Here is a 24,422-nt window from a genome sequence, read left to right on the forward strand (position 1 = left end):
AAAAGACGTTCTCTAAATAAAAACAATAATACCATGAACAGTGTCACAGGGCAGACAGCTGCTTAAAGCCTCAAAAAAGAAAGACGTTGTTGCTGTCACACCCGAACACTACTCACTTTTACAAACTGGTCTTATAGTTAACGACCTTGCTGAATTCTTGTCACTTCGAATAACTTGTCACTTTTCCAAGATATTCTATGTAGGCAACATACAGCCTGCAAACCATCACATCTTAAAAATTTTTAATTTACTATCTTTACATTCCTATTACTTTTCAGTTGTGCTATTTAAAAATGAGCATCTGATTAGGTTTATGTAACAAGAATATACATACGAAAATCTACAGATAACTTACAAATTATATTTAATTAATATAGTGCATTAGGAATTTAATTCCTTTCTTGGACAATTACAAACATGATAAGGACTGGAAAAAGGATTAGAAGTCATATATATATAGGGGCTGGTGTTGTGGCACAGCTGGTTAAGCTGCTGCTTGCAATGCCGGTATCCCATACTGGAGGGCAAGTTCAAGTCCCAGCTGCTCCACTTGGGATCCATCTTCCTGTTAATGTGCCTAGGAAAGCAGCAGATAGTCCAAGTGCTTGGGCTGCTGCTACCTATGTAGGGCATTCCTGGCTCCTGACTTCAGCGTGCTGCTGTGACCATCTGGAGAGTGAACCAGCAGATGAAGATCTCTGTCACTATGCCTTCTGAATAAATAAATACATAAATCTTTTTTAAAATAGGCATGCATATAGGCAGACTGATTAGATGTACCAAGATAAAACTGAAAAACACATTTCATAAAATACCCCTCCTATACATGTGTACTCTAATGTCTTCTGTTTTTTTTCAGTGTTAGACATGAACTACCAAGATGATTTTCAGTTTGAAAAATACTGCCCTGGATCAACAGAATTACCAACTTTCAAAATGAAAGCAGTTATGTGCTACAGTTTCTGCATTCCTGTCCAGAGTTAAGATCACATTAAAAATAAGGGCACTTTTACTGTCAAAGCCGGATGAAGAAACAAACAAGTAGTCTTGAAATTGAAGTGGTGCATTGACACAATGAGGGCAAACGGCTTAGGTTGTCTATGGTTCAGAGAGGAAAAGGCGGAAAAGCATTTGAGACTCTATAGCACCTCATAGCAAAAGAGTGCCGACCCAAAGTCAGCCCGCCCTGAGGGAGGGAAGAGTGCTGGTAACAGGGGCATCTGTGCATGTGGTGGGGCAGAGGTACAAGGGAAATCTCTGGCTTTTCTCTCATTGTTGCTGTGACCCCAAAACCGGTCTACGGCAGGCATCCTGACACAAAGCTGCCATATAGGCTGTCCACGTCCGTCATCAGAGCGCTAGCTGAAGTCCCCGCTACTCTGCTGTGGACCCAGCTTCCAGCTAATGCATCCTGGAAGGCAGCAGATGATGGTTCAAGTGCTTGGGGCCCACTTGGGAAACACGGCTGGAGTTCCAGGCTCCTGGCTGCAGCCTGGCCCAGCCCTGGCTATTGTGGGCGTTTGAGGAGTGAACCAGCAGATGTTAGACAGATAGACCTTTCTCTGTATTTATCTCTCTTTCTCTCTCTCCCTCACCAACCCCCCTTCTCTGCCTTTCAAATAAAAAAATAACATTCTATAAGGAGAGGGAATCTGGGAGCGGGGAGGAGGCGAGGGCACAGCCACTCAAGTTGGGAGGAGGAGCTCGTTTTCTGCAGAAGACTTCGCCCTTCAATCATTCCTCCAAGCAGCTTCACTGACATTAGTCCTGTACATTTGTTTGACTTTAATCTCAAATTGCTTTGACTTTATTGCTGTGAAAAAGGAATCCGCCTAAGGCACAGTTTTGGGTTTATAAATATTTAAGCCACCTTATAACAAAAATAGCTTAAATCAAATTGTGTGGGGAGACTAGCAAAAGTATTTCTCCTTTAAAATACACATTTCCCTTATACAACAAACACGTTACTGCTATTTTTAAAATTACAAGGTAACAAATGTAACCAAAAAAATTCTAGCACAAAATAATAAATACTGGTAAAAGGAGGGAATAGACCTTGCAGGAGAAAGATCTAAATAGAATAAAAACCCCTCTCACTCGGGCCAGTATCCTCCACAAAACACCCTGGGCTTCCTCTCTTATCCCAGCAGGAGGGTCAGTCAGCAAACAGCCACTGAGCAGCACTCAACTCCTGTGTGGAGTGGGCCCCAGGCCACTCTCCACGCCCACACCTCAGTCCACTGGACCTGCAACTCCCTAGCTCACCCTGCATGCCCATCTCCCTGAACCTCACACTCTCCTTGGCCCAAGCTTCCCTCCAAATGCAGGGGCTTTAACAGTCATAAGTTTGTTTGCTACCCGAGTGTTTGGTCCAACACTCAGCATCTACTTGGCTCTTAATGCCCAAGAATCACATTGAAATGGTTCTGTATAAGCACCCGGAACTGAGCTCATTAAATTTTATCATTACAAATCAAAACACTGCAACCACTAAATTCATACCATCGAGGGCTGGTCACATAATAGCACTTTATATTGTTAACCAAGTTAATGAATAAAGCTTCCCTATTTTTTTCTCTCATCCTTCAAAGAGATTCGCTGTTTCTTAACTATGCTAAATTCAAATCATATTGAAAGAATTTAGATTTTCGCCGGCATCCCATATGGCGTCAGCTCAAATTCCAGCTGCTCTACTTCTGATCCAGCTCTCTTCTATGGCCTGGGAAAGCAGTGGAAGATGGCCCAAGTCCTTGAGCCCCTGCACCCGCATGGGAGATTGGGAAGAAGCTCCTGGCTCCTGGCTTCAGATTGGCCCAGCTCCAGGCACTGTGGCCATTTGAGGAGTGAACCAGCAGATGGAAGACCTCTCTCTCTCTGCCTCTTCTCCTCTCTCTGTGTAACTCTGACTTTCAAATAAATAAGTAAATCTTAAAAAAAAAAAAAAAAAAACACTTAAAAATCAAAATACAACAATAAGTGGTAAGCAACCTCTAATATATAAATCAACTTAACCAAAGAAGATAAAACTGAAATACTGCTATGATAATTTCAAATATCTGTCACCATAAATGACATTCAGGTGGTATTAATCTCCAGTATACAGACTCATGTTGGACAATGGTTTGGGTTAACTCAGATGATCTAAGGCCCTCTGTGGACAAAGGACACAACAGTGAAAGTAAACAGCGGGGCTATCTCGTGCTCCACCATTAGGATGTCAGTGTTTTCCCTAGGTCTGCAACCTGCACATCAATCCCGAGTGAATGCTGCCAAGTCCTGGCTCTGACTGCAAAGGTGCCAATGCTAGTCCCTGTGATACCGCAGAACACTACTCCCCCGATCTTTGGTAATGCTATCGCTGGTGAGGGCTAGTTTTTAACCAAGCACTTTTCTGAGTGTCACGCCATTGCAGTAAAGCCTAACAGAGTCAACAGTGTAAAAAATTACTTTGCATCATCAATCAGGCAACGTGCAACAACCAGCTCCCCGCCCCGTCTTCTCCAGGTTCTCCCCTGGCTCCTTAACCCTGCCTTTCTGGCTGTTCTTCCTACCCCAGGGATGGCGTTCTCCACATTCCCTGATTTCATTTTCTTCTCTGTATATTACTTTTGCCTTAGAGACATTTTATTTTTTTATTCAATGATCCCATGTAGGAGGTGGACTTGCCTCTGCTCTTCCACCACACCAGCCCTTCGCCCAGAAGCCTCACTGTCCTCCTCCAGGAGGCCACTCAGACCCCTCTGCTGGATGCCCCGGTTCTCCATCCTTTCTTTCCCAGTTCTCAACAAGAAACTTGCCCCTCAATTAGAAAGGTCTCGTCTGTCTTCACACTTCTCTAACACTTCCCACCTGTTTGACTCGGAGCTCATACCATTTCTACACACACAAACACACACACACGTGCGTGCAAACATACCTCCCCCCACACACGCCACTACCACCTGCAAGGGTCCCCATGCATGCCCTCCCGCCCCCGCAGCCTCCCTGGGCTGTGCAGGTGCCCAGGAAGAGCTCATCTTTAGGAACACAAAACCGAGCACGGCTTGCTATGTTCATCCAACTTGTCTAGAAAACCAGTTGAGACCTGGTCAACATTAGTAATATTATTTATAGACTTCCTCTCAACAGTTCTATAAACAGGTAACATCATTCATGTAAAGCAATTTCAACTATGGTTAATGCAGTATCCAACATTTTTGCTTACTACCGTCTTTCACTAATACTTGTTCTAAATTACAGCATGATATAAATAAGTCTGTACGCCGAGATACAGAAACACATGTGAAGGTTTTAGTAGTCTTTTTTAAATTGTAACTCACAGAATATAAAATCCTTGGGAGACCTCTTGTGGTTGAAGTTAAGAATATAAAAAAAATCACTAACACTTTAAGATAGATATTCCACCATTCCAAGACATTAGCCTCTTCTCACATGGTATGAATAGTAGGTCTTCACTATTAATAAAATATCAACCAACAGCTAACAAAACCGCTGTTTCCACCTGCAGGTATATTACTAAAGAAAAAAAGGGGGTCCAAGTCTAAGACATAAGAAATTATCTATCAGCGAAGATAAGACCAAAACAAAACCAGACTGCTTTTGTACTTGAAAATTCAACACTATGTTGTTTTCCAGTGGTAAAGATGAAACAGAATTCTGGAAAGTGATGTGTTCACACCTAATTAAAAGCGTTCTCCATGCCCCTTGGAAGCTGCTGTGTTGTTTCTTTAAATTCGTCCAGCAGTTATAGCTGAGGCTGATAAAGGCTAACTCCACAGATGTTAGAAAGGAAGCATCACTACTTCAGAGTAAGACAGAACGTCATCTCATGCACTAAAGCAAAATAAAAAGTGAATTTAAAATTAAGTGCTCAGGGGCCAGCACTGTGGCATACCAGGTAAAGCTACCGCCTGTGACACCAGCATCCCATGTGGGTGCTGTCTCAAGTCCCAGCTGCTCCACTTCTAATCCAGCTCCTTTTTAATGCACCTAGGAGAGCAGCAGAGGATGGCCCAAGAAGTTGGGCTCTGCACCTGCATGGGAGACCAGAAGGAAGCTCCTGGCTTCAGATCGGCCCGCTTCCAGCCGTTGTGGCCATGCGGAGAGTAAAGCAGCAGATGGAAGATCTCTCTCTGTAACTCTGCCTTTCAAATAAATAAATTTTTTTAAAGATCAAGTGCTAAAAATGAGAAAGAAAAATAAATCAACTTAAGTATAATTCAGATGACGTGCTTTCAGAACAGAGAAAGGTCTTTTTTAAGTCTACAAAGAATGGAATGCTACCAAAAGCATGCAGGACTTAAATGGTCCAGTCTACTAAAAACATGTTGAAATTTTTTTTCTTTTTAAATTTTACAGAAGAGACCCCAAGGGCCAAAACCAACAAAGGCCACACACACAGAAACAGAATAAGAAGGCCCAATATACTTCTGATACAAGCTGCAGAAGAAAAAGGAGTGAGGCAACATTAAAAGAAATAATAGTGAGCAGGAATAATAAAAATGACTTCCACTCATAAGGGCTTGCTGTGCCAGGTTCTGCCCCAAGCAGGTGGCTCACTGTTAACTTATTTAATTCTCACAATGATCCTAGAAGCAAGCACTCTTATCAGCCTTTGTCAAAGAAAAGACACCAAAGGAGAACGCAGCAGGGCAATTCACTCAGTCACTAAGTGAAGAGCCAGCTTTGCCCTCAAGTCCCCGTCCCAGGCGTCTACACTGAGTGACCTAGTCTTCCCAACCTCTACTACTCCCCTCTGACCACAGACACACACTAGCCGCAGATGATCCACAGAGAGGCAGACTAACTCCAGACTAACTCCAGACAAAAATTAACAGAAAATACAAAAGGAAAACTTACAGACTGAGAAGTTACAAGTGCTCAGTAAACACAGGAAAATCACATACTTGCGATGCTAACCACAGAAACAGAAATCAAAACAAAAGCACTCATTAAATTCCAGAAACTTCACATGACACCCGACTCATCTTTGATACACACAAATTTAGGACTCTGAATCTCTTTGATAAACAAACATCGTGTCCTGCCAGACAAAAATTCAGTTTTCACAATGTCTAGCCTTATGAATATTTCAATATTTTAATGAATTCTGCCTTTATTATTTTATTAAAAATAACCGGGAAATAGAAAAATTAACATGTTGATATAACTGACAAACTTAAGTCTCCATCTAAATTAATCAAATACACTGAACTATGAAGAAAAATTAACAAAAATCAATGATTTGAAACACTAAAAACAGTTTTAGAAGTCTTACATTAAAAATATTTTAGAGACTTCTATTAAATTTTTTAGCCTTCTACAAACAGTATCCCTTGCTAGTCTGTGGTTTGACTTTTAATTATTCAAGTTTGAACACAATGTCAGAAAAGGATTAAGAACAAACTAAGGGGAGTTGATAGAGAATTCATCATCTATGAGACCAACAGACATGATTTACGTGATCACTTCCGATGTTGGCAAAGGTCCAAAGAACCTTCCTGTACTACGCCAATGGACATATAAATTGATAAAAGCCATTCCAACAAGCAATCAAGAGCCTCATATCCTCTGACTGAGCAATTCTACTCTCAGGAATTTATAAAAGGAAGTAATCAGAAATGCACACAAATATTTCCATGCATGGATATTCACCATGGCAATATTTAAAATACTGAACAAAATGAACACAACACAACAAAAGGGGAATGGGACAAAGTATGATCCATTTACATGGCTGCATGTTTTGTTTCCCAGGGTACCTACTGAACTACTAGGACGAGTAGATGAAATCATGCTCACTAGCATGTACTTTCAGATAAATTATCAAGGGAGAGAAGAGAATGTATGCTCAAAACAAGACTCGTGGCCGGCGCTGTGGTGTAGCAGGTAAAGCTGTTGCCTGCAGTGCCAACATCCTATATGGGTGCTGGTTCAAGTCCTACCTGCTCCACTTCCGAACCAGCTCTCTGCTATGGCCTGCGAAAGCAGTGGAAGATGGCCCAAGTCCTTGGGCCACTGCACCTGCGTGGGAGACCCAGAAGAAGCTCCTGGCTCCTAGCTTCGGTTCAGCTCAGCTTCTGCTGTTGTGTCCTTTTGAAGGGTAAACCAGTGGATGGAAGACCTCTCTCTCTCTCTCTCTCTCTGCCTCTCCTCTCTCTGTGTAACTCTGATTTTCAAATAAATAAATAAATATTTTTAAATAAATGAGACTGTCTCTGAGTTGAGAAATGTTGAAACTGATAGATGGATTCATGTGAATTCATTATACTATTCTGTATGATTTGGCGTATGCTTGAAATTTTACAAAATAAAGGAAAAAGTGTAAGGGATTGTTAGTAATAAAAAGGACACAGAAGGTATTTAGCAACATGATTTCCTATTTATGAAGGATAAATGACATCCATGCATGAAAGCGGCACCAGATATTTTTACCTGCGGTTCTGGGTCATGGGATGTGATGTACCATTTTTATCTTTTCTAACTTCCAAATTCTAAATGAACATGCATGAGTATTATAACTAGAAAAACAAATTATGAAAGCCACTTTGAAAGAAGTTCAATTCCAATAAAACTGAACATTCTTAACTCTAAAGACAAAGAAAGATAAGCGACTTCACTCAGCAAGTCAGCTGATTTTTGCAACTGACTGTAAGTGACAACAAAGGAGAACTCTCATGGGCTTCCACACTGGGTCTAAAGGACAAACTGCTCAAGACAAACACAGTTCTCTTCAGCCGAACCCCAAGCACCTTCCCAGTCTCTTTCCCACACATGCTCTTCCAGATGGAAGTGGAGCGTCTTCCCTCCTGGGCACTGGCATCACGCCTGCGAGTCTTGTTAGGCGCCTCTCCTGCAGGACTGTCAACCCTGCCAGACACACTTCAGGCCTTCTTCTCCCGCTATGTGCCACAGGGTGCAGCACACTGCTTCCGAAACATGTTCCTGGATCTCAAAGCTAGTAAATAAGAAGTACTGGGCTCCACGCTGCGTTGCAACTTGCATCACAAATAAGCACTCTCAAACTTTGCACACAAACTGCCTAAGAAATGAACTCTTAAGTTATCTCCAGAAACTGAGACTAGTTACCAAAGAATATCAGGAACCCCTGTACAAGACTGACTTCTGGGACAGACATTTGGCACAGCAGTTAAGACACCGCTTGATCCAAAAGCTGTACTTTGGAAATTTATATTTATTAAATAAAAGTTAAAAAACAAAACAAAAAAAAAATTATACAAAGGAAAAAAAAAAAAAAAAGGCATTGCTTGGGTTGCCCACATCCCGTATCAGTCTCTGGTTTCGAGTCCTGGCTCTGCTTCCACAGTTCCCGCTAATGCGTACCCTAGGAGGCAGCAGGTGAGGATTCAAGTACGTGGGTCCCTGCCACCACGTAAGACATCCAGAATGAGTTCCAGGCTCCTGGCTTCCACCTGGCCCAGCCCTGGCTACTGTAGGCATTTGGGGATTGAACAGAGGATGGAAAATATCTCTCTCTCTCTCCTTCAACTCTCCTACTCTCTCTCCTTCAAAAGAAAACAAAAGACTGACTTCTGAAGTTTTACCTAAAGGTGACCCTATGAGTAATTTTGCTTTTGCTTTTCTTTATAAAAATGTCCACCACAACTCATGAAGTACTATTTTGTAAGTAAAGCCTGTTTTTTAACAATCTTAATAAATATTGGATTGGGAATTCCATGGAAGTTTCACGCCTGGCATTGTCTCCCAGTGAGCACCACCTACCTGACCGCTGTAGCTCTGTGAATGAGCCTCTCGGTTTGCTCAGACAAGTGTGAGGGCAGCAGCAGCTCCACAGGCTGCAGGGCTGAGATCCGCGTCTCCAGCTCTGAACGGGAAGCGGAGTCCTGGAAACTGTCATACACGACCTCGCCTGTGGCAGGCTGCACTCCCTGCAAACAAACAGAAACGTAAGATCACAGAAAACAGCTAAGACACAGCGTAGACAGGGAGGGAGGGAAGAGGAAGCGCCCATGAGGGTGCACTCCATCTCCAAAGCGTCTGAAGACCTGTCTATGTCCCAGAGTCTCGCACAGAGTCAGCTTCACAGAGACCTGAAGCCTACTCAACAGGAGCTCAGACAGCCGCCCCCGTACAAGTCCTGGATCTGATGCACCTGTCAGAGTGATGATGACAAGTCACCAAATCCCACTGCGTCTTGATTTCTTCCTCCGTAATGGGAATAAACCAGCCTACTTCCCTCAAAGCATTCTTAGAAGGAACAAACCAGAGAAGACATGTAAATGTTTTGTAAACTACAAAGCACTGTTCAAAGAGTTATCATCATAACTGTAATAAGGGATTCGGGGCTAATAACAGTAGTAAATTAGCACTAAATTATATGAAACTAGTACACAAAAAAGTATAAATTTTACCAAAAATATACTAATATATAACAAGTTTGATTGAATCCCTGGTACACAAGCTATCCAGTGAAAGAATCGTGAAAACTTAAAGCCATCCGCTTTCACCACAAACAACAGCCAAGACAAAGATCATGGTCTGGAAGAGGTGAAAACACTTAAAAAGTTACTTAGCCAAGGTCCCATAACAATAAAGTGTGGGATGCAAGACTCAAACCCAGAGAATCTGACTGCCCAGCCACACTCATCCACCCCTGGCGCTGATGAAACGCAAGGGCTAGTGACAGACCACAGGAGCTAAAAAGAGGGAAACAATTACAAGAATGTCTACTGACGAGAGACGAGTCAATCTGAAAGCAGCCAGACATCATCTAGGAAAGCAGAAAATATCCATACCCTGCAACTCAGTAATTCTGCTCCCCACCCGCTCTCCCCAAGCACAAGCTCTTGGGAAACTTGGGCATACGTAGACAGAAGACACGCACAAAATTCACTGTACAACCAAAAACTAGGAAGAGCCCACCTGTCCATCAACAAAGGAGTGAATGAACTGAAGATCACCCACTGAAATAGACCCCAGCAATGGCAGAGCCATAGCCACGCATGTAGATAAATCTCACACACAAAATAGTGAACAAAAGAAACAAGACCCAGAAGACATACGCTTATATTTCTACATACAGTTCCAGGCAGTAAAGCAATGTAGAACTAAGACAAGAAAAGACATATTAGCATTGAAGTCTGAATTACCATCCCCTCTGGTGGGAAGGGACACAAGAGCCCGATGGGCTGCAGGCAGTCTCACAGTTCTGATCTGTGACTGTCTCCTGTTACCCTGCAATCTCTCTGTTTTATGCATTTTCCCACTTGAATATTTTATTCTTTTTGAAAATTCTTCATCTGTAGCTCAGGCAACTTCCTTAATTCTAGCCCAGAAGCCCTCCCTAGTGCCCTAGTGCTGGACGTCGGTACAGCAGATCCATCTATGAGGCTAAGTTTATGTCCCAATCTACAAACCAAGCATTTTCAAAAGCTATTCAAAGAAGTTCAGGTAACAAAGTTATCAGCCTGACAACTCTTTTGCTTTATCTAACCAGAGAAATGGTCTATACTGTCACCCCTGCAAGCTCTATTCCTCTGTGTGGTGTGTGGTGTGTGACACATAGAGAACCACGGTGCCAGACTGAAGGCACAGCGGCCGGCTGCAGCAGGAGGACAGCAGCAAGGCCTGAAGTTGCAGACTGACTGCCAGCACCCACAGGATGACGCCCAGCCGTGACATGGGGAACGTGTGACACTCCTCACGACAGGGAACACCCACGGAGGACGGTGTTGGGGTGCAGGACGCAGAGCACCACTTCAGCCAGCCTAGCAAATTCGAATGCCCTGGTTCAGTAAACACCGGATGCAGGAGCCTGGACCCAGGATGCAGGATGTCACCTGCCTAGAAAGGGCTGCTCGTGTCACGGACAGGATCCAGAGACACCTGAGGAGCAAACCACCATTGTTAACGGCTTACATCCTGGCGCACCCACTTCTCTGAACCTTGGCAGGAGGCCACACCAAGTAGGAAGTCTACACTCAATGCTGTGCTTGATTCTGAGTTCCAGGAAAATACAAATTTGCATGTTACACAAGTTAAAGCTTAAACGATCTTAGTATTTACAGATAGATCCTATTGTCTGTGGCTAGATAAAGCATGCTTCTTGGGTATAAAAACTGATTTAGAGCCAACCAACACCCACAGGGACACTAACTCCCTGAGAGAGGGCTTACTGGTTAAACAGAAGTCAAGTTACACAGTCAGGATAACAAGCACATGGGACACATCTGAGTTGTAAGAATCTTGGTGAATATTGTCGCTGACTGTACACGTTAGAAACAGCAAAGAAAATGAGTTATTACTGAGGCAAAGAGTCCTCCCACTTCTGCTTAGCACACGACAGAACAAAGGAGCCTAACAGTTTAGAAAGGCCCTCAAAGGTTGGAGATTTTGAGAACTGACAAATTTACTCACTAGTTGTCAGAAGGAAAGATCAAAATATTATCATCTACAAATTATACTTATCTGGAAGATTTAATATAAATATCCTAGGGGTTGGCATTGTGGCACAGTAGGTTAAGCCTCTGCCCATGACGCCAGCATCCCATACGGGCACTGGTTCAAGCCCCAGCTGTTGCACTTCTGATCCAGCTCCCTGCTAATGTGCCTGGGAAAGCAGTGGAAGACGGCCCAGGTGCTTGGGTCCTTGCACCCAGATGGAGTTCCAGGCTCATGGCGTCGGCCTGTCCCAGTCTCAGGCATTGTGGCCATTTAAGGAACAAACTAATGGATGGAAGATCTCACAGTCTGTCAGTCCCTCTCTCTGTAACTCTGCCTTTCAAATAAGTAAGTAAATAAACCTTTTTTAAAGAAAAAAATATAAATATTCTTAAGAGTAATTTAATATGGTGTTTGTGGTGACATACTACCATTTCCTTCTACGTCCCATCCTCTAAATCTTCATAGAACAATCAGAATCATTCATGTTTCATTTCATACCTCTGGAGCAAGCGTGGAAAACCCTTGGCTACCTCCGCACCGGCTGGCTTAGTGTTTTATTCTGCTACCCATACCCAGTCCACGTGCATGTCTGCCACTGTTTAACTTCAACCCCAAAATCCTAGGGTACATGGACGGAAGCTGGGATCTCTCCAAAGCAGTGTGCCAAGTGCCACATGAGGGAACCTTACCTAGTAACTTAGCCTATCATGTCATCAGGAAAACATGTTTCTAATGCAATTCCTTTTTTTTTTTTTTTTAAAGACTGCACCATTTTTATAAAGCAAGAGTTTTTTTGTTTTTTTTGTTTGTTTTTTTTTTTATAAAGCGAGAGTTATATGGGATTACATTAGCCCCAGAAATCCAGGAGAGGTAGAGGGACGATGATCTGTCTTCAGAGCCACTTCCTGCTGACATGGGTGACTAATACAATTCCTTTAAGGCACCCTTCATTAGACATCCTCATTTTAAATCATACACGATCACCCATATGTGGAGGTACCCTGAACACGTATCACTCACTCTTCATCTACAAAGTACTTACCACAACGCCAATGAAAATGCTTCCTTTCTTTTTGTCCTTAGCCTTTTCTTTATTTTCACAGATACACAGAAGATAGTTGGAAGAAGCATCAGCCATTATCTCATCGACATTCACAGCATCATCCAGTTTGATTAGAGGATTCACATGTAATAAGGATTAAAGAAAACTATGCAGTAAGTTTCTATTATAACACATTAACTGTTTTCTCTTTTAAAATAATGATTCATAGGGTAGGGATTTGCAACAGCTACCCCACCACTTGGGATAGCTGCATCCCATACTGGAGTGCCTGGGTTCAAGTCCTGGCTCTAGACAGCAGTAATGGCTCAAGTACCTGGGTCCCTGCCACTCTTGTGGGAGATATGGATTAAAATCCTGGCTCCTGACTGGCCTGTGCCACCCCCATCTATTGCGGGCATTTGCAGAGTGAACCAATGGATGATCTCTCTTTCTCTCTCTGTCTCTGACTCTCTGCCTTTTAAATAAAAACAAGCAAAAAACTTAAAGCAATTATATCAACAAACAAACTAAGAATTTATTCTCCCAGGTACTTCTGCTCTTTGCAAAAATCTTCAGTATGGCATTCCTCTTCTATTTCCTCAGATTGTAGTCACAGGCCGTCTGGTCCCAAAGAAGGGACAGCCGCAGAGGAGAGGCAGGGATGGGTACTATTTCACCATTAAGCTCCAAAAAGGAGACTCAAGCTTCAGCAAAAGAGAAAATAAAGTTGCCCGGTTCTCACAGCCTAGCTGGCTTAGAACAACATAGGGCTGTTCACAGCTCAGAGTCTGTTAGGCGTGAGGGCTGTTCCTTGTTTATGGTATAAATGGAACAAAACAGTCCTGAGGATGTGGGTGGAAGCTAAGCAAGTGTCTACAAACAAGTAGATCCGTCACAAACTGAAACAGAGGGCTAGTGCTGTGGTGTAGCAGCAGAGCCGCTGCCTGCGAAGCTGGCATCCTCTACGGGCACCAGTTGGTGTGCCAGCTGCTCCACTTCTGATCCAACTCCCTGCTAATGATCTGGGAAAAGAAGTGGAGGATGGCCCAAGTGTTTTCCGCACCCTTCCCTCCCCCCACCCCACCCCGACATGCACACGGGAGATCCTGATGAAGCTCCTAGCTTCTGGCTTTGACCTGGCCCAGCATTGGCCACTGCAGCTACCTGGGAAGTGAACCAGTGGATGATGTCTGTCTGTCTCTAAGTCTGCCTTTCAAATAAATGGGTAAATCTTTAAATTTTTTTTTTCTTTTTTAGTGTAAGAGATCTGATTTCATCCCACAGTAAACTTTTTTTTTTTTTTTTTGGACAGGCAGAGTTACAGACAGTGAGAGAGAGACAAGAGAGAAAGGTCTTCCTTCTGTTGGTTCACCCCCGTAATGGCCACTACGGCCTGTGCTGCACCGATCCGAAGCCAGGACCCAGGTGCTTCCTCCAGGTCTCCCATGCAGGTGCAGAGACCCAAGCACCTGGGCCATCCTCCACTGCCTTCCCGGGCCACAGCAGAGAGCTGGACTGGAAGAGGAACAACTGGGACTAGAACCCAGGATGCTGGCACTGCAAGCAGAGGATTAGCCAAGTGAGCCACGATGCCAGCCCCACAGTAAACATTTTGAAATGTATCCTTCTCTCTCTCTCTCTCCCTCTCTCTCCCTCACACACACATACACACACACACAGCTGTTGGGTTTTAAAGATTAAAAGAACTTTAAGACACAGCTTATGAAGTTGTTTTGCTTCAAGTAACACATGAATTGATGAACAACTCTAAGTTTGGAGCCAATCGCTCTGCACAGAGAATATTCTTCCAAAGTAAGAAAGCTTACAACGTTAGAATTAATGTACTGGGGGCCAGCACTGTGGCACCATGGGTTAAGCTGCCGCCTGTTACGCTGGCATCCCATATAAGCAATGGTTCAAGTTCCAGCTGCTCCCCTTCTGGTCCAGCTCCCTCCTTATGAATCTAGGAAAGCAGTGGGAGATGGTCCAAATACCTGGGCCCCTGCAACCCATGTGGGAGACCTAGATCAAGTTCCAGGCTCCTGGCTTTAGCCTGACCCAGCCCCAGTCATTGCGGACATTTGAGGAAAGAACCATCTGCTGATCAGAAAATCTATCTCCCTCTCCCTTTCTGTAGCTCTGACTTTCAAATAAAAAAAAATAAATCTCTAAAAAATTATTTAGAACAATTTATAAAGAATTAATGAACTGAGCCTACTATTATATTTTATAAGCATTTAAATGTATCTTGGCCGGCGCCGTGGCTTAACAGGCTAATCCTCCACCTTGTGGCGCCGGCACACCGGGTTCTAGTCCCGGTTGGGGCGCCGGATTCTGTCCCGGTTGCCCCTCTTCCAGGCCAGCTCTCTGCTGTGGCCCGGGAGTGCAGTGGAGGATGGCCCAAGTGCTTGGGCCCTGCACCCGCATGGGAGACCAGGAGAAACACCTGGCTCCTGGCTTCGGATCAGCACGATGCGCAGGCCACAGAGGCCATTGGAGGGTGAACCAACGGCAAAAGGAAGACCTTTCTCTCTGTCTCTCTCACTATCCACTCTGCCTGTCAATAAATAAATAAATAAATAAATGTATCTTAATTTTGACTTGCTTTCTTTTCACAAGTTGAAATAAATAAGTTATTTTTTAGGCCACATATTAGGAAGCCCCTGAGGAGCCTACAGGCCCTAAGCATCTAACCACTGCACACAGTCTAGAAACAATATAATTTCAAATCAGTTGCTAACCTGACATCATTTTTTATTAGGTGCACTTTCTTCCTGCTCTTAAAGGCGATGAGGTGTCCTTTTACTACGACAATGGGGAAAAGCTTCTTTCTAGCTACTCCCAATCCTTCCCTTTTGGGAGCCCCAGTCAAGGGTCAAACTGGCCACCCCGACTCATCTCGTCAAGAAGGTATACGCTCAAAGAACAATTTTAAAAACTCTAATCCTAAAGCCCTTAAAACATTTTAAAGAAAAATACCATACAAAAAGGATATCTTCTCCAATGAGTGTGGATTTCGTATACAGAGCAGTCAGTTTTCGGGAAAACAGTGAGCTTTTGTTGTCTCCAATGGCCTTTAGGGCTGCAGTCTCAGTTTGCTTCACAACTCCCACCTTCAACAAAGTAAGAAATGTTACACATCAAATACCATGAATGATTATTTCTGAAAACTCATTTCAAAACGCTTAAAGGTCAACTCCGAAACAATTAGGATGATAAATTAGTCCAGATGTGGAGTTTAAGTAATGAGCACCACAAAGAGCTAACAAGTGTGGATACATCACTAAGACACCCTCCAGCACATATAATCCAACTTACATACCTAGAAGTATGGTACACACTCACGAAACAGAGGCTAACAGTTATGATGTGCTTTCATTTCTCCAAAATATCAACTTCTAAAACCAAAAAACATTTTCATTCCCAGCAAGAGAAGCCCAGTGCCTTCTTCCCACAAGGTAAAGCCAAGGCTGACCTTGTATCCTTTGGCCACGAGACGGCGCACATGGACAAACAGCCTGTGGGTAGGGATGCTAGCTGTCAGGAAGTTGTGATCCAAATGGCAATAAATATTGAGCTCCCGAGCTGCAATCTAAAAACGTTTAAAAAGAGAGTATCAGCAAATTTCTATTGCAAGAGTCCCTGTGTGGTCTTTGTTACTTTGCTCAAAATCCCAGGTATGTACCTGGGATTGTGTACCTAACAGTGTGGGGCATTCCCAGTATAGAAGCAAATGGTTGAATCTACTTTGGCCCTGACTCAAGGCCAAGTCTGTATCTATAAATGACTCAGAAAAACATGCCAGGTCTTCTTCTGTGTCCTCGGAGCTATACAAACTTTGAAGTGCTGAGTTTTGCCTACACAAAAACTATTCCACCCAATGAGCCTGAAACTGTAACAGAATAAGAACTTGCAGCATGGTGAGGGCAAATTCTGACTATCAGAAGATAGCACAGAGCATAAACGAATGAAAACTCAACTTGCACAGAGGCAATTTTGAAGAGAGGAGAAGAGAAGCCACAGTCGGATTAGCTGATTGGTACATGAGGCATGGAAATGCAGAACGAGCACCTGATTCCCTGTGTTCTAGAAAGCACGATAGCATAGATGCTACCTAGCGGAGCCGTGGAACTACCACTCCTCTGCCCCACCCCATCTCTGAACTGCATTAGTCCATCGCTTTAGAGCAAGAAAACACCCGCTTTTACTGTGGTCAGGCCTAAATTTACCATTTAACCTGACAGTTTCTTCCCCCGAGCCTTCACCTACACATCTGTCCTGTCCTTAGGAAACATGCTGATACCATCTCAGCCTCAATTTCCTAACAGAACCGTACAGTGCAACTGACTTACAGAGCACCCCTTTCCTGCCACACAGGAGACCTGAAGGACCTGGGTAAGCAGCTGGCCACGTCTTCACCTGCCCCCATGGGCCAGCAGACATGCCATCTCACCACTGCACGAGCCAGCCAGGCCTACCACTGTGAGTCATCACCGTCACCCACGGCTTCCACAAACGGCATCCCCAGCAACACTTCTCCTTGGAGGGCTCACTAAACACTCAAATTCACCTGAAACCTTCTTGACAGAGGCCAACATCAATCCTCAAAATTAAATACAACCCAAATGAGACTACAAAGATGATTGACACGCCAGCTGATGGGCGCTGGCAGAGTTAACATGCTTCTCCACTGGGACTCAATTTTGTTCCTGGCTACGAAAATTCATAAATTAAGAGTAAACAGGAAAACTTCCATACATCTCAAAGTTTTCTCTTGCTGTCTCCCTTTGAAATCATACTTACATGACTGTGGTTCAGTGAAAACTGATTCATCCAGTAAGCTTTTTGACTGATAAAAAGTACTGGGGGTGCCAGTGCTATAAAGCAGTGAGTAAAGTCGTTGCCTGCAGTGCCAGCATCCCATATGGGCACCAGTTCGATTCCCGGCTGCTCCACTTCCGAGCCAGCTCTCTGCTATGGCCTGGGAAAGTAGCAGAAGATGGCCCACGTGCTTAGGTCCCTGCACCCATGTGGGGACCCAGAAGCTCCTGGCTCTTGGCTTTGGATCATCCCAGCTCCAACCATTGATTTTGGGAGTGAACCAGCATATGGAAGACCTCTCTCTCTCTCTCTCTCTCTCTGCCTCTGCCTCTCTGTAACCCTGCCTTTCAAATAAATAAATCTTTAAAAAATTAAAAAGAAAAAACAAAGTATAGAAAGCAGTATCTTTAGCCCTTACAACCTCAAAAAAAAAAAAAAAAAAAAGTACTGGGCTAGCACCACGGTGAACAAGCACAAATATTTCAACAGGAACCCCACTTTTACCACACAAATCCAGCTCCCACCAAGTTTGCTTTCGTCTTAGTTTTAACATGAAGGGGCAGTATTTTTGAAGGGTGACTGGTAAAATTAGCTTTGTTCTTAGAGTCAGAAAATGAAACAAGCATACAGGAAAATACAAGAAGTTGGACCAGAAAGACAAGAAGCAGTGTGTGAAAACAACTCACCTCTGCATCTTCCCCGAAGAACCTATACTTATAGCCGCACTCCACGCACAGAACCGCGTCCTGGTGCTGCCGCTTCACTTCCAGGAACTGCAGCTCCAGCGGGGTGTAGACGCTCTTGGACCGCTTGTTCAGGGGCTTAGGATCACACGCTTGCTGTCCATCTTCATGACTCGTTTGGGATGATCCAAAAGGACTGAGATCAGAAAGTGTCTTGTCCTGGCAACCAATACACAGCAATTTGGAATCTCCAGGAATTAAAAAACTAAAAGCACCCTGAGCTAACCAGCATGAACAGTCAAGTCTTGCAACACCGCCCTGAGTACTTCCACAGAAACTAAGCACAGAACTTAAGAATCTAGCACTCTGGGTAACGGGACATCCCTCAGGGCTGGTGTTGTAGCACGGCAGGTTAAGCCGCCTGTGACACTGGCACTCCCACATCACAGCACCAGCTGCAATCCCAGCTGCTAAGCTTCCGATCCAGCTCCCTGCTAATGTGCCTGGGAAAGCAGTGAGCAACAGTCCACATACTTGGGCTCCTGCCAACCATGTTAGAGACCTGGATGGAGTGCTGGGCTCCTGGCTCAGCCTGGACCAACCTGGACCATGGCAGCCACTGGAGGATGAAACAGCACATGGAAAAACTCTCTTTCTCTCTCTGTCTCTTTATCTCCCCCCACCTCTCTCTATCAACATTCCTTTCAAGTAAGTCTTCAAAATATACATTTAAATCCACTTTTAAAAGGCCACCTGTCCACACAGCAGTGACACACCTTCTGGCGGGCCTGAGAGTTGGAGTCCTCAGAGGCAGCGGCGTTCTTGGCACGCAGGAGATCGAGGTCATCATAATCGGTGCACCTTGGCAGGACCGCAAACCTCTCCTGAAGACGCTCTGTGCGGACTCGAGTCTGAGGCGGCGCGGAGTCGCAGTGGAATTTCCTCAGTGTCTCCAGAGACTTCAAAACAAGCCCCGTCCTCAGGCACTTCTTTGGCTCTTGGGACACAATCAGAAGGAAAACATGCTACCAGCACTTTGGCCTCCCCGTGTCCGTTCACACCCAGTACAGAGCTTCCTAAAGACAGAGACCTCCACTGGAGCGACAGAACCGGAACTGAACGCCGGGCCAGGGCGAGGGCGGCACGGTGAAGCACACACCTGACTTCACCGCCTCCTGAAGCCCCATTACAAAGTGCAGGAGGCTTCAGCTTCCTTTGTTTTCAGATACGAGCCCCCAAACACTGACAGAAGGGGAGCCTCCAGCTGCAAATGGAATGTGGGAAACCAGAGGAAAAACATGAGCAAGAATCAGTTCAGCACACCTGCAAGCTAAACCTACTGTCAGTAATTCAGAAAACCAAAAAAAAAAAAAAAAAAAAATTTGGAGATTCCAAATTGCTGTGTATTGGTTGCCAGGCACAGTGGACAGTGAGAGAGAGGGACAGAGAGAAAGGTCTTCCTTTTCCGTTGGTTCACCCCGCAATGGCTGCTGCGGCCGGCGCACTGCACTGATCCGAAGGCAGGAGCCAGGTGCTTCTGGTCTCCCATGGGGTGCAGGGCCCAAGCACTTGGGCCATCCTCCACTGCACTCCCTGGCCACAGCAGAGAGCTGGACTGGAAGAGGGGCAACCGGGACAGGATCGGTGCCCCGACCGGGACTAGAACCCGGTGTGCCGGCGCCGCAAGGCGGAGGATTAGCCTAGTGAGCCGCAGCGCCGGCCCAAAAAACAATTCTAATTACAACTCAAGATGCTCAAAAAGACTCAGGAATCAGGGCACCAGTAGTCCTGGACACAGAGCAAAGGGAGGTTCTGGAACAGAGCGGACTCGTTCCAAGCAAACTGATCCCTAAGCCTCTACCACAGTCCAAATTCAAAGGCGATGGCCCTTCCTCCCCCTCCATGGTAGGCTGGAGGTGGTGTCCCTGGAAGGCCACAGCTCTGGGAGTATTACCCCAGAAGGAAGCTAGGAACACAGCCTTCCTGTGTGCTCAGACCCTAGCCTCTGCAGGAGGCAGGTGGCCAGCGCTCTACCCTGGGAGATTTGCAAGGGGAAGACATCACCAGGTCAGGGAAAGACCTGAAGATGCTGACATCAGGGTTCCAGCAGGAAGCCACAGACCCACACTCGCACTCACCTGCCGCCTGCCTTCTTTCCACCTGCAGAACTGCACTCACTCTACAAGGCCACTGCAGAGCTCTCTCCCTCGAAACCTTTTAATTCTCCCAGCTTAAAATCTTTTCTTTCTCTGTCTTCGTTAGTTGTTTGGTTTTTTTTTTAATTGATTTTCATTTTATTTGGAAGTCAGAGAGACACGGAGATCTTCCATCAGCTGGTTAACCAGGGCTAGGCCAGGCCAAAGCCAGGAGTCAGGGACTCCATGCAGATCTCCCATGTGGGTGGCAGACACTGAGCCATCACCTGCTGCCTCCCAGGGTGGGCGTTAGTAGGCAGACAGAATCAAGAGTGGAGTGGGACTCAACCCCAGGACATCCACTATGGAAGGCAGGTGTCCCAGGCAAATGCCCAACACAGGCATCTCAACCAGCATCTTCCCTAGAAGCCAAATACTCAGGCCATCTTCGGGCTTTGTTAAAATAACAAAAAGAACTTCCAGAGATGAACAAACGCTATCTGAACGGAACATCTCAGAGAACGCGATTTACAGCACGTCACAGCAGGGAAGACAAGATCACAGAACTGGAACCGGAGCAGGAGACTCCAAAACAAATGAGAAGAGCTCCAGCGGCTTGACAGACAGTAGCAAGTAGTCTAATGTCCCTGTGACAAACTCTCAGAAGAGAAGGCGGCAAAAATTAGAGAAAATAATGGCCAAAAATAGTCTCCAAATTGTATGAGAACTGTAAAGTCACAGGCACAGCAGGAGTTCATTGGAAGAAAATGAGAGAGAAAGATATGAAGACAGGAAGGAAGAAAAACTAGAAAAGAAAAAAATTTTTAAAAACTAGACTAACGCCCATCAAAATCAAATTGTGCAAAAACCAGCAACAAACAGAAAATCTTACAAAGTAGTCACAGGGGAAAAACACATATGAGGGAAATACACTCTCCATAATTTAAAAAACAAAACAAGCAACCCATTTTAGGTCCCTCTCCAGCTATCAGGAGCTCTTTCTCTCAATAAACTTCCTTTGCTTTACTCATTAAAAAATTGATAAATAAGAAACAATCTTGATGTCACACATGCTGACAACTAAGAATCTTTGAAGGAATACTGTGGCTCCCTTATAAATATATGACTCTTCCAATATATACTCTATCTTATTTACTGTGACTTCTCTTATTTGAATCTTTTTTTTTTTTTTTTTTTTTTTTTTTTTTTTTTTGAGAGGTTGAGTTACAGACAGACAGAGAGAGGGAGAGAGAGGTCTTCCATCCACTGGTTCACCCTTCAAATGGCTGCAACAGCAGAAGCTAAGCTGATCCAAAGCCAGGAGCCAGGAGCTTCTTCCAGGTCTCCCACATGGGTGCAGGGGCTCAAACACTCGGGCCATCTTCCACTGCTTTCCCAGGCCATAGCAGAGAGCTGGATTGGAAGAGGAGCAGCCGGGACACGAACCAGCATCCATATGGGATACTGGAGCCATAGGCAGAGGCTTAGCCTCCTATACCACAGTGTCGGCCCTTAAATTTTCTCCTATGTATATTTCACCTTGTTAATAACATTCCCTTGGTTTTCAAAATACACGAGTACCTTTAATTTGCTTTTCAAGTTTATATAAATTTGCTTGTGAATATGTAAGTTTCCTTCTTTTGTGATGCTGAGTGTAAGAATTTGCCAACTGAGGAGTCAAGGCCTGAGGTGATCTGCACGTGGAATATTGCCCAGAAACAAAAAGGAACAAATGCACTTCAGTCAGAGTGACAAAGCAGAAGGCGGAAATGGGGAGCTACTATGTGATGGGGACAGAGGCTTACCCCGCAACATGACAGGAGTTCAGAACTGGACGGTGCTGACGATAGCACAGTAACATAAATGTGCTACACACCACTGGACGGGACACTGATAAACAGCTATGATGGTAAATGTTGTTATATGCAGTTTACCACAAAAAAAAAAAAAAAAACTGAAAAAGTTTTAAAAAAGGAACAAAGTACTAATGCATGCTACAACAGACACGGAAGACCACATACTGTGTGGTTTCAAATAAAACGCCCAGAACAGGCAAACCTACAGAGACAGACGGTAGCTTGCGGCTGCTGAGGGCTGGGGTTGGCCTAGGGGAGAATTCAGGCAGCTGATGGTGGGCACAATTTCCTTTTGGGGTGAACACACTGGAAATTGACTGTGGCGGTCGCTCCACAGCCCTGGGGAGACACTGCCAGCTGCTGAACTGTACAGTATCAGAACTCAATCCTAATATCAGTGGTGTTTAAAACAACAAAGAAAGTAAGGTGCAGCTGGGGTCAGCCGCTAGCCAGTGGAACCTCCTCTCCCTCTCCCAGGGCCCCATGGGACAAGCTGCCCTTCAGAGCACTTCACAGCATTTGCCTGATCTCAACAAGTTTCACTCTCCACTGTCTGTGTGGCCCTGGGGAAGTTGCTCAACCGTGACAACCTTCGTTCTGTCACCCATCTCTGGCTCCACAAAGCACTCTTGGGAAGCATAAATGAAGTGCTAAAAGCCCCTGGCCTTTTTAAAACAGTGGGTGCTCACTCTCCGCCTGTGGAATCCATGGAAAAACTCAACAGATCAGGTCTGGGCAGAGTAATGAAGCAAAGAGAGGCGGCAACACCAGCAGGTGGCAACTCCTGGTGTCACGCCTCCCTTCCCGCCTTCCTCAGGGGAAGGACCAGGGGAAGGACCCTTCCAAGGGGAGGACCAGGGGATCGTCAGATCTAATTTCCTCCTCGGTCACAGAAGGGCCTTCAAGAGTTTGTGGGGAACCTGAGTGAAAAGCTAACGCAGGCCGGCGTGGTGGCACTCCCTTCCACGGAGGGACAGCCACCGAACATCTCCAGCGCACACGCACCTCCTCTCAATCAGGACTTGTTTTTCCTTTCTTCTCATTCTCATTACCTAATTTCCAAGGGACAATGAAAGAAGATGGATCTCTCCTCCATGTATCACGAGTTCTGTGGAGCCAAGTCTGCTCCACCACTACCCCCAAACCACCTCCAAGCCCCAGGAGCTCGGGAAGCTATTTTCATCAGTGCTGTTCTGCACCAAAAGGCAGCTCTATGCAAAAAAGACAGAGGACGGGTCTACATTTCCTGATACCAAAAATTGTTCAAAATGTTCTGATGGTGGAAAAAAAGTAACGAATTAGTACATCAAATACAATCGGTACAATGCAATGATTAACAAACCAATTTAGCTCTGTGTACCCATACACATATGTGTAACAAACAGAAAAATCTGGAAGACCACACTGGCTAGACCCTAAACAATCAGCGGTGGCTTCCTGGAGAAGGAGGGATGTAAAGTCTGTCACTGTCTACCTTCCAAATTTCCATGTTTGACATGGTTAAACAAGTTTTACTTTTGAAATCAAAATGAAAGTAGCTGGAGGGAATAAAAAAGACAGAGAACTCCAGTTCTGCCAGCCCCTAACCTCAGCTCCAGGCCACCGTCACACGGGAGGGCCCTCTGCTCAGACACAACACCGAAGTTTCTGCACAAAGAAGAAAGACACCACTTTCCAGTGCCCTCCCTGCGCTCCGTCTGTCCGAGTGAGGCCTGGGAGAAAGAACCATCACCCGGACTCACCTGGGTGGCCGGCAGAGACAGAACCACTTCCTCCTTCCTGTTCCCCCACAGGCCGCGCTTTCTTGCTCACAGGCCCCTCAGGCTCCTGCGACCTCTTTCTGCTGGAAGCTTCCGTGGCCTGCATCGGGGACAGAGGGAAAGGATGTGTCATCCCCATCCCGAGGCGGCTGGGGACAGCAGTCCTCGCCCTGCACCCTTGGGGCCATCGCCCAGTCTGAGCTGGGCGGGCCTGCGGCCCGACTGCTGTCCCGGTCAGCCTGCAGCCCCCAGCCTCCCCCAAGCCCTGCGAGATCCACTGAAGCCAAGGCCCAGGACTTGCTGCCCCCATCAGCCTGCGTTCCCGCCAGCCCTAGAGCGGAACCACTCTGCCCGCTTCCCTGAGACACAGCCCCTCTAACACAGACACTGTCTACCTCGCCAAGGAGAATCGCAGGGGCAGGGCAGAGGCCGGCGCCACTTTGGAAACGTCTATGCAGTCGAACTGCTCCCGGTTTAAATGGCTTCGGGTGGCCACCCCGGGAGTTTCAGCGGTTTGTGGGCAGGAAACCCGCCAAAAGCTCACTAATTAAATCTTTCGGCCGATGCTGGGTACAAAGGAAAAACCTCGGTGGATTCATGAAAAACGGTAAATCATGGTCAAAAAAACAAGGTTGTATTTTTTTTTTTTTTTGACAGGCAGAGTGGATAGTGAGAGAGAGACAGAGAGAAAGGTCTTCCTT

The 24,422-nt window shown here is 45.4% G+C and overlaps 1 protein-coding gene across 2 annotated transcripts in view; it reads right to left on the bottom strand.

Annotated features, from left to right (window-relative positions):
• Positions 1-24,422, bottom strand: part of MSH3 (mutS homolog 3) — a 178,447-nt gene that overhangs the window by 152,862 nt on the left and 1,163 nt on the right. For both annotated transcript variants that reach the window (XM_062212494.1, XM_062212493.1), the window contains exons 2-8: positions 23,704-23,821; positions 18,747-18,967; positions 17,974-18,189; positions 15,942-16,058; positions 15,460-15,579; positions 12,467-12,610; positions 8,743-8,909 (exon numbers count right to left, since the gene is read on the bottom strand). In XM_062212494.1, the coding sequence (XP_062068478.1) occupies positions 8,743-8,909; positions 12,467-12,610; positions 15,460-15,579; positions 15,942-16,058; positions 17,974-18,189; positions 18,747-18,967; positions 23,704-23,821 (1,103 nt within the window). The remainder of the gene's footprint in view (positions 1-8,742; positions 8,910-12,466; positions 12,611-15,459; positions 15,580-15,941; positions 16,059-17,973; positions 18,190-18,746; positions 18,968-23,703; positions 23,822-24,422) is intronic.

The sequence above is a fragment of the Lepus europaeus genome, chromosome 15 (genome assembly GCF_033115175.1).
Source record: "Lepus europaeus isolate LE1 chromosome 15, mLepTim1.pri, whole genome shotgun sequence".
Lineage (NCBI taxonomy): Eukaryota > Metazoa > Chordata > Mammalia > Lagomorpha > Leporidae > Lepus > Lepus europaeus.